The sequence below is a fragment of the Dendrobates tinctorius genome, unplaced genomic scaffold (genome assembly GCF_039654945.1).
Source record: "Dendrobates tinctorius isolate UK_male_01 unplaced genomic scaffold, ASM3965494v1 ptg000119l, whole genome shotgun sequence".
NCBI classification, from domain to species: Eukaryota; Metazoa; Chordata; class Amphibia; order Anura; family Dendrobatidae; genus Dendrobates; species Dendrobates tinctorius.
The window spans coordinates 1,404,361-1,414,577 of record NW_027361787.1 but is presented as its reverse complement, the minus strand read 5'-3'; the positions used below and the strand labels follow the sequence as shown (position 1 = coordinate 1,414,577).

Sequence of the window (10,217 nt, the reverse complement as noted above, 5' to 3'; positions counted from 1 at the left end):
CCCGCTGTACTACAGAACGCCAGTGACTGTCTGTCCACAGTCTCCAACATCATGTCCGCTCTCTATCTGAAACTCAACCTTTCCAAAACTGAACTCTTCCGCTCCCACTGTCTACTAAACTCCTTAAATCTGACATTTCCCTCTCCGTGGGTGGCACTATAATTATACCCCAGCAGCAGGCGTGCTGTCTGGGTGTTATGTTTGACACCAATCTCTCCGTCACCTCCCATATACAATCTCTTGCCCGCTCTTGCCGCTTACACCTAAAGAGCATCTCTAGAATCCGCACTTTTCTCAACATGGAAACAATAGAAACCCTCACTGTCGCCCTGATACACTCCCGCCTGGTCTACTGTAATGTTCTATTAATTGGCCTCCCCCTCACTTGACTTTCCCCTCTCCAATCCATCCTTAATGCAGAAGCCAGGGTTGTCCATCTGGCTAATAGGTACTCGGACGCGTCCGCTCTTCGCCAGTCGTTATACTGGCTGCCCATTCATTATAGGATCCAATTCAAAATACTTGTTCTCACCCACAAAGCTCTCCACAGTGCGGCACCCCCTTACATCTCCTGCTTCATTTCTGTCTATCGGCCTAGCCGATTGCTGTGCTCTTTAAATGACTTTTGACTAACCTCTGCACTAATCCGTACCTCCCACTCCCGACTCCAAGATTTCTCCCTTGTTGCGCCAATCCTCTAGAATGCTCTACCACAAGAAATTTGGACCAGCCACAACTTGCCCAGTTTTAGGCATTCCCTCAAACCACATTTGTTCAGAGCAGCCTATCACATTCCCTAATCAAAAACCATTTTATTTGTAAGTGTGCATATGTAGCCAATTCACTATCTCTATCTAACCGCCACTCCCTCAAGATGACTGGACTATCATTGTAAATATACACCTGTACTTTGTATCTCCCTCACCTCATTGTACAGGGTGGGCCATTTATATGGATACACCTAAATAAAATGGGAATGGTTGGTGATATCAGCTTCCTGCTTGTGGCACATTAGTATATGGGAGGTGGAAAACTTTTCAAGATGGGTGGTGACCATGGTGGCCATTTTGGATCCAACTTTATTTTTTTCAATGGGAAGAGGGTCATGTGACACATCAATCTTATTGAGAATTTCACAAGAAAAACAATAGTGTTCTTGGTTTTAACATAACTTTATTCTTTCATGAGTTATTTTCAAGTTTCTCTTTGTTTACAGCCATTGACATGTTGCAAAGGTTAACACGTGAGGAGCTGATAGAAATTGTGTTGATGTCTGTTGAACGCCTTACCGGGGTCACTGCAGCAGATTTCAATGCAAGACACCATAAGCAAGAAAACTGTCACCATTCCTGTTTTATTTAGGTGTATCCATATAAATGGCCCACCCAAAAAAGTTTGCCTCATCACTGAACATAATGTTCTGTGTAAACTGAGGGTCCTGTTCCAATTTTTGCTTTGCCCATTCTGCAAATTCAGTGAGCCGCTCTGGGTCACCAAGCATTCCCATTTTATTTAGGTGTATCCATATAAATGGCCCACCCTGTAGATTGTAAGCTCTCATGAGCAGGGTCGTTTTATTTTGCTTTACCGTATTTTCCGCTTTGTAAGACGCACTTTTTTTCCCCCAAAATTGAGGGGAAAAAGGGGGTGCGTCTTACAAAGAGGATATACATTTGCGCTGCCACTGAGGGTACTTGCCGCGGCACTCTGTGCCCTGATGTTGCCGCTGCGCTGTCCGCCACCGCCGCGCTCCTGTCCCCCGGTGGTTTCTTCCGCCCCACCGCCGCCGCCGCGCTCTGTCCCGTTCAGCGTGGGGGGGTCTCTGTCGCTCCATGCCTGCTTTCTTCCTGGAAAATGGCCGCCGTGCATGCGCAGACGGACATCTTGGCACTGAAATCTCGGGAGATGAGATTTCAGCGCTGAAATCTCATCTCCCGAGATTTCAGTGCCGAGATGTCCGTCTGCGCATGCGCGGCGGCCATTTTCCAGGAAGAAAGCAGGCATGGAGCGACAGAGACCCCCCCACGCTGAACGGGACAGAGCGCGGCGGCGGCGGTGGGGCGGAAGAAACCACCGGGGGACAGGAGCGCGGCGGAAGAAACCACCGGGGGACAGGAGCGCGGCGGTGGCAGACAGCGCAGCGGCAGCATCAGGGCACAGAGTGCCACGGCAAGTACCCTCAGAACGGGACAGAGCGCGGCGATGGCGGCAAACACCGGGGGATAGGAGCGTGGCGGTAAGAACCGGGGGACAGAGCGTGGTGGTGGCGGTAAGAACCGGGGGAGAGCGCGGCGGTGGTGGCAAGCAGGCACCGGGGGACAGCGTGGCAGTGGTGGCAAGCACTGGGGGACAGAGTGCGGCGGTGGTGGCAAGCAGGCACCGGGGGACAGAGCGTGGCGGTGGTGGCAAGCATCAGGGGACAGAGGGCGGCGGCAGTAACAGACACCGGCAGCGGCACGCTGCACATCAAAACACCCCCTCATCCCAGCAGCAATGTTCCACTCCGGCCTCCTCCATCACCACCCCTGGTAAGCAATAAGACGCATGGATTATAAGATGCACCACCATTTTATTAAAAATAAAGTTTTTTTCCTATTTTTCTCCTCAAAATTTGGGGTGCGTCTTATAATCCGGAGCGTCTTATAAAGCGAAAAATACGGTAATTATTGTATTATTGTTAACGTTGTTACGACTGTTGTGTTTGAAACTGTTAAACTGTCAACGCTGTGGAATATGTTGGCGCTATATAAATAACGATTATTATTATTATTATGAACAGGAAAATGGCTACTCCCTTGTGTGAGTTCTCTGGTGCCTAACAACATTTGATTTATGTGTAAACCATTTCCCACATTCTGAACAGGAAAAAGGCTTCTCCCCTGTGTGAGTTCTATGGTGATTAACCAAATCTGAATTCTGGATAAAACACTTCCCACATTCTGAACAGGAAAACGGCTTCTCCCCTGTGTGAGTTCTATGGTGATTAACCAAATCTGAATTCTGGTTAAAACACTTCCCACATTCTGAACAGGAAAAAGGCATCTCCCCTATGTGGGTTCGCTGGTGAATAACTAGACTTGATTTCTGGTGAAAACACATCCCACATTCTGAACAGCAAAAAGGCTTCTCCCGTGTGTGACTTCTCTGGTGATTAACAAAATCTGATTTCTGTATAAAACATTTCCCACATTCAGAACAGGAAAAAGGCTTCTCCCCTGTGTGAATTCTCTGGTGCTTAACCAAAGATGATCTCTGGTTAAAATACTTCCCACATTCTGAACAGGAAAAAGGCTTCTCCCCTGTGTGAGTTCTCTGGTGTCTAACAAGATTAGGTTTATGTTTAAAATATTTCTCACATTCTGAACAGGAAAAATGTTTCTCCTCTGTGTGAGTTCTCTCATGCCTAACAAGTTCTGAATTCCAGTTAAAGCATTTCCCACACTTGGAGCAAGAAAATCTCTTCTCCGTTGTGTGATTTTGTTGATGTTTAAGAAACGACTTTTTGAGGGGAAAACTATTTCTATATTCTGAATGTGAAAATGACTTCTTTGCTTTAGGAGCAGTTTGTTTTTTAATGCCTCTTTTGTGACTTTGATTTTCCTTAGTAGTCAGTAATGAATCAGAAGATGGGACCTGTTTCATAGGATCAGATGACAGATCTTTACTGTAAAGGGATGCTGGTATATCTGGAGCAATGGCAATGACTTCAGTTGCATCCTGTGGGATTTTGCGATCATCTGATTTAAAAATTGAAGATATCAGCTGTCCTGATCTCCTGGTAGAGTCATCTGCTAAGAAAAAAACAATTATTTTGAATATAATATCCTAGAATTTTATATTTTTGAAAATGGCTACTTAAACTGTCTGTAAAAATGGCAAGTTATGTAAAATTATTGAATGACTGTCTAAGTCAATGACAGTTCACAGTCTAATACAAAAAGTTAGAGGATGAACCAGTAGTGTGTGGTGTTCAACTGTTTGTTCATTCTGCCTCCCAAATATAATAAATAAAAAGTAACCCATCAATGATATGTAGGCGAAAATACCACCAATAACAACTCCTACTCATCTCACATAAAACAAGTTCCCACTCAGGTCCATCATCTGTCATTGAAAAAACAGATGTCCACATTATTAATGGCTCAAAGACTCTTGAAAAGCAACATGGCTTCCATAAACAAAGCCAGCAAAATGCACTCTTTCCAAGTCAAATCTCCCCCTCGCTTCTGAGCTTTGCAGTGTACCTAAACCACATTTACCATCCCTGTATTTGGCATCACTGTAATGAGAAGGACCCACTTAGTTTTCTATGTGCGTGTCTAGTGGAGCACAATCCGGGCATTATGTGCTGGGCAATAATATGGCATATTTCTAATCTTCACTCTCCAACATCCCCTGTGTGCTAATTTCCGCAAAGTCCCTGTGAAGTCAAAATAGTCACTACTCTTATAGATTACTTGACCGAGGGTTATAATTTCCAAAATGTAGTCACTTTATGAGGATTTCTACTGCTCTGGATTTCTGACATTTTGTCATATTGAGACTTCCGCAAACGGTATGTCCCATTTTCTCCAGGATCTGCTCCTGTGATGTCTGCTTCTGTCACCAGGTGCCATCTTATTCATTCTGCAGGCAGCAGCGGTGATGGAGGCGACATTAGAAACAGAAGCTGTAGGCGGCACAGGCACTGTTCAGCCACTAAGATGAGGGTGCCTGGGACCAGTAGTACCGGCCAGTCTGGCAGTATGTGTGGGTGCTGTCCAGGTGAAGTTATCTGCTCGCTGCTTCAGCCAATTGGAAAGCACCGCACCGTACTAAAGCTTGAAGCATATTACCGAAGGCTGTCAGGTACAGCCTTGGCCTGCTCCGGTTCAGTCCTCGGGGGTCAGCTCCCGGCTTGTGTATTTGCTTCCTGTTATGAACCCGCTCTGTTTACGGACTACTCTTGCATCGTATAACTTTTTATTTTCTCTCCTCTCCTGGTCCTGACTCGACTATCTATTCTTCTTGCTATTTCTCACCACAAAACAGCAGGTAACACCATCGCCCAAGCCTAGGAGTCTTTGTGTAAGTCCAGATCCATGTAGAAGGGTTAAAGGGTGATGAGCAAGACAATCTCTTGGATCTGGAAAATGGAGTAGATAGCGCCAAGCCTCTTCATGGTGGACATCTTTTGAGCTGCCAATTGACCACGTACAATGCCCCCAATAAATTTTGTCGGCAAACTATTCCTGCAAAATTTGCCTTCATACAGCTTAATGGCGCTCTTTCCCTTCTTAACCCTGCCATGTGCCAAGACAGTAGTGTACAACCGTATATAGGGTTTTGTCGCATTCAAGAGAAGTTGGAAAATAACTTGTAATGTCAATTTGTTTCCTATTATCCTTTGTGAAGAATTTCACAGTTATCACCACATAAATTGATACATGTCAGATTTGAAAATTGGGGTCTGATTAGGAAGACAAAACTGGCTGCGAGAAGTGGTTAAATCAGCATTTTGGGCACTAACTACTGTAGTCGAAAACTGAAGATTGATCATTTCAGTAGATGTATTATTGCCTAACTCCACAGTCTCCATCAGTAATAAATGAGCAGCTAGTGGTGAAACCTCTCTGGGGTAATTAGAGTATGGGGCTCGGTGACGTCACAATCTAAACTATCGTAAGCTCCAATATTTTCTGTCAGATGAGTTTCAAGAAGAAATATTACACATTTATAGAGAACTGTGTATAATAGTGCAGAGCTGAGAGGTCTTGAATTTAGATCTCGGGCATTTGGAAGAGGTAATGGAGAGCTTATGTTAAAGACTATGAGGGAGTTACAGACTCACATAAGTGAGACAGGCCGATCCCTCCACAAATCATACAAAGCGAAGAACTGTAACCCAATCAGCAAAGAATAAAAAAAAATTTGCATCCCCAACAACAGTAAACCAGAGTTGCCCTCATTTATGGTGGACCATTGGAGCTACTATGGATCCTGACCAGAAGATTACAGAAAATAATATTGCTCCCCATTTCAGGAGAGATTGTGCAGTAATCTGAATTCCTTAGGATCAAAAATAATGTAATTTATGACGTGGAGTGACTCCATGACACCAGGGCTGGAGCCATGCCAAGACATTTCCTACAGGTGAAAGTCAACGGGTAGACAGTCGCACTCAAAATTGAATGTCACTTGCATCAGAGTCATTAAAGGAATTATTATGATTTTTATTAATTTTTTTTCAATAAATCAAGAAAAGTGAAAAAACACCGCAAACAGAGATCAGATTCCAAACATGAGTATTACACGGTTACGTTTCGACCTATACCTAGGTCTTTCTCAAACCATACTGCAAGATAAACATGCAAAGAAAAATTATTTACCACACTAAACAAAGTGATCAAGATAATGTACAAAAGGCTAGAGACATAGTGGACATAAATATATACAAAATTAATAAAATTTAAAAAGGGTGTATGCTGAAAAACCCTATAGATACAAAATATATAAACATCTATATGTGCACACATAGGACTACACATGGATCTGCGCAATAACAGGAATGCAGTGTAAGACAAGAAGATGGTCATAGGAGATATTGCAGACTATTGGCAAACAAATATACAGTACTAATCATAATGTGCTTGGATAAATGGAAAACGAAGCTGGGTGGTGGAGAAAGGAAAGTATAGCAAACATGAGATACTAACCTCAATAGGAGTGTCAAGGTATATGGAAAGAGGACAATTTTTCAGAGTCCCAAAGTAAGGGCTGTGGGGAAAAAAAAAAGGAGAGATCATAAGAAAAAAGGATCAGAGGGTAAGCAAGGCGCCAGGGGGTGCTGCTGTACTGACCTGTGGCAAGAGAGCGGCCTCCTCCCAGCCTCATAGTGACTCTCAACATATATAAACCGAGGCATTCTTGCCTCCACCCACAACACTGCAGATCCCTGCCGCTCTCTTGCCACAGGTCAGTACAGCAGCACCCCCTGGCGCCTTGCTTACCCTCTGTTCCTTTTTTCTTATGATCTCTCCTTTTCTTTTTTTTTCCCCACAGCCCTTACTTTGGGACTCTGAAAAATTGTCCTCTTTCCATATACCTTGACACTCCTATTGAGGTTAGTATCTCATGTTTGCTATACTTTCCTTTCTCCACCACCCAGCTTCGTTTTCCATTTATCCAAGCACATTATGATTAGTACTGTATATTTGTTTGCCAATAGTCTGCAATATCTCCTATGACCATCTTCTTGTCTTACTCTGCATTCCTGTTATTGCGCAGATCCATGTGTAGTCCTATGTGTGCACATATAGACGTTTATATATTTTGTATCTATAGGGTTTTTCAGCATACACCCTTTTTAAATTTTATTAATTTTGTATATATTTATGTCCACTATGTCTCTAGCCTTTTGTACATTATCTTGATCACTTTGTTTAGTGTGGTAAATAATTTTTCTTTGCATGTTTATCTTGCAGTATGGTTTGAGAAAGACCTAGGTATAGGTCGAAACGTAACCGTGTAATACTCCTGTTGGGAATCTGATCTCTGTTTGCGGTGTTTTTTCACTTTTCTTGATTTATTGACAAAAAATTAATAAAAATCATAATAATTCCTTTAATGACTCTGATGCAAGTGACATTCAATTTTGAGTGCGACTGTCTACCCGTTGACTTTTACCTGTGGTATATCCACGTTCAGTCAGCACCTCCTCCTACAGCACGAGTGCGCGTCTTTATTTTTTCTATTGAACACATCTCCTGCAGGCGGGAATAAATGTATATTACAGGGACGTAAATTTGATGAATGCACTGGCATTACCACTGCGTGACAGGGTCAAGAATCTGCATACAGCACCTGCCTGCTCTATGGCTTAACGTGTAGAAATGCAGTAAATATATACAGCAGATATGCCCTACATACACAGATGACCCTGATCTATGAATTACTGAACGTCTACATGTATGGCTGGGTAGAGCAGGCTGGGGCACACGTACACTTAAGGAGGTGATCATGATTATGAAGCCGTACTGTGTCCTGGATTTACACTATGTTCCTGCCACCTGCTTGAAAAGGAAAAAGCTGCCGCCCTATGTCTGCGTGATGTCACTACACTGCCGGCTCGTCTATTGCAAAAAAGAAGGGATCCCTGATGAAGGACACCGAAGCCTCAGAAACGCATTGGATAATATCACTCTTTTCTGCAATAGAAGAGAGCCGGCAGTGTAGTGACATCACGCAGACATAGGGCGGCAGCTCTTTCCTTTTCAAGCAGGTGTTAGGATCAGCGCAGCCGGCCTGAACGCTGCTGACTCGGCATCATCCTACACAGTATATATCCATGACACAGTATGGCTTCATTATCGATTTAATCATCTCCTTAAGTGTATGGGTGCCCCTGACTACTCTGCCCAGCCATACACATAGACGTTTAGTAATGCATATATCAGTGTCATTTAGTGTATTTAGCACATATCTATAGTATTTCTTAACCCCTTCCTGACATATGACGTACTATCCCATCCAGGTAACCCGGACCCGTATGACCGATTGGGATAGTACGCCATTACGATCAGCTGCGCCCACGGGGCGATTATCACAGATGTCAACCGGCACTAAGTGCCAGGAGCGGTCACAGACCGCTCCCAGCACAATAACCCCCATCACACTGCGATCAAATATGATCGCAGATTTTCCCGGAGCATCAGGGAGAATCGTGCAGGGAGCGGGCTCCCTGTGCGCTTCCCTGAGACCCTCAGAACAAAGCAATGTGCTTGTGTTGTTCTGAGGGCCTCCTCACTTCAGGCCCCTGGATCCAAGATGGCCACGGGGACGTTCTGGGTCCTGAAGGGAGGTGGCTTCTCAGTGCCTGCTCAGAGCAGGTGCTGAGAAGCCACCTGCACTGCCTGTCAGATCGCTGATGACACAGTGCATTGCAAAATGTCAGATCAGCGATCTGACACTGTATAGTGATGTCCCCCCCTGGGACAACGTAATAAAGAAAAAAAAACGCGTAAAAATAATTTTTAGAAAATTCCTAAATAAATTTTAAAAAAATTTCCTAATAATTTCTTTTTTTTGTAAATAACAAAAAACAAAAGTACATATATTTAGTATTGCCGTGTCCGTAACGACCCGCCCTATAAAATTGTCCCACTAGTTAACCCCTTTAGTGAACCCCTTCAAAAAAAGGCAAAAAACAATGCTTTATCATCATACCACCGAACAAAAAGTGCAATAACGCGCAATCAAAAAGACGGATATAAATAAAAATGGTACCGCTGAAAAGTCATCTTGTTCCGCAAAAAATGAGCCACCATACAGCATCATCAGCGAAAAAAGTAAAAAGTTATAGCTCGCAGATGCAGAAACAATTATTTATATAAAATTGTTTTTATTGTATAAAAGCGCCAAAACATAACAAAAAATAAATCAGGTATTGCTGTAATTGTACTGATCCAAAGAATAAAACCGCTTTATCAATTTTACCACACACGGAACGGTATAAACGCCCCCCCCAAAAGAAATTAATGAAATGCTGGTTTTTGTTCATTCTGCTTCCCAAAAATTGGAATAAAAAGCGATCAAAAAATGTCACGTGCCTGTAAATGGTACCAATAAAAATGTCAACTCGTCCCGCAAAAAATAAGACATCACATGACTTAGTGGGTCAAAATACGGAAAAGTTATAGCTCTCAAAATGTGGTGATGCAAAATCTATTTTTACAATAAAAAGCATTTTTTAGCGTGTGACAGCCGCCAAACATAAAAACCGCCATAAATAGTAAATCAAACCCCCCCGTTATCACCCCCTTAGTTAGGGAAAAATAATAAAATAAAAAAATGTATTTATTTCCATTTTCCCATTAGGGTTAGGGGTGTGTTGGGGTTAGTGTTGTAGGTAGAATTGGGGGGTTTCCACTGTTTGGGCACATCAGGTGCTCTCCAAACGTGACATGGCGTCTGATCTCAATTCCAGCCAATTCTGCGTTGAAAAAGTCAAACGGTGCTCCTTCCCTTACAAGCTCTGCCATGTGCCCAAACAGTGACTACCCCCACATATAGGGTATCAGCCTACTCAGGACAAATTGCACAACAACTTTTGGGGTCCAATTTCTCCTGTTACCCTTGCAAAAATAAAAAATTGGGGGTGAAAAATCATTTTTGTGGAAAAAAAAATATGATTTATTTATTTTTATGGCTCTACGTTATGAAATTTTGTGTAGCACTTG

At 43.2% G+C, this 10,217-nt stretch overlaps 1 protein-coding gene and 1 long non-coding RNA gene across 2 annotated transcripts in view; one reads left to right on the top strand and one right to left on the bottom strand.

The window, feature by feature from the left end:
• Nucleotides 1-2,117: 2,117 nt before the first annotated feature.
• The window catches only part of LOC141101537 (uncharacterized), a 56,819-nt gene continuing 48,719 nt past the window's right edge, over nt 2,118-10,217 (bottom strand). Inside the window, exon 4 of the mRNA XM_073590662.1 lies at nt 2,118-3,319. Within this exon, the coding sequence (XP_073446763.1) occupies nt 2,788-3,319 (532 nt within the window). The 3' untranslated portion in view covers nt 2,118-2,787. The remainder of the gene's footprint in view (nt 3,320-10,217) is intronic.
• Nucleotides 6,857-7,515, top strand: LOC141101520 (uncharacterized). The gene is made up of 3 exons (XR_012234991.1): nt 6,857-6,954; nt 7,042-7,102; nt 7,464-7,515. It is a non-coding gene; the product is annotated as an uncharacterized lncRNA (long non-coding RNA).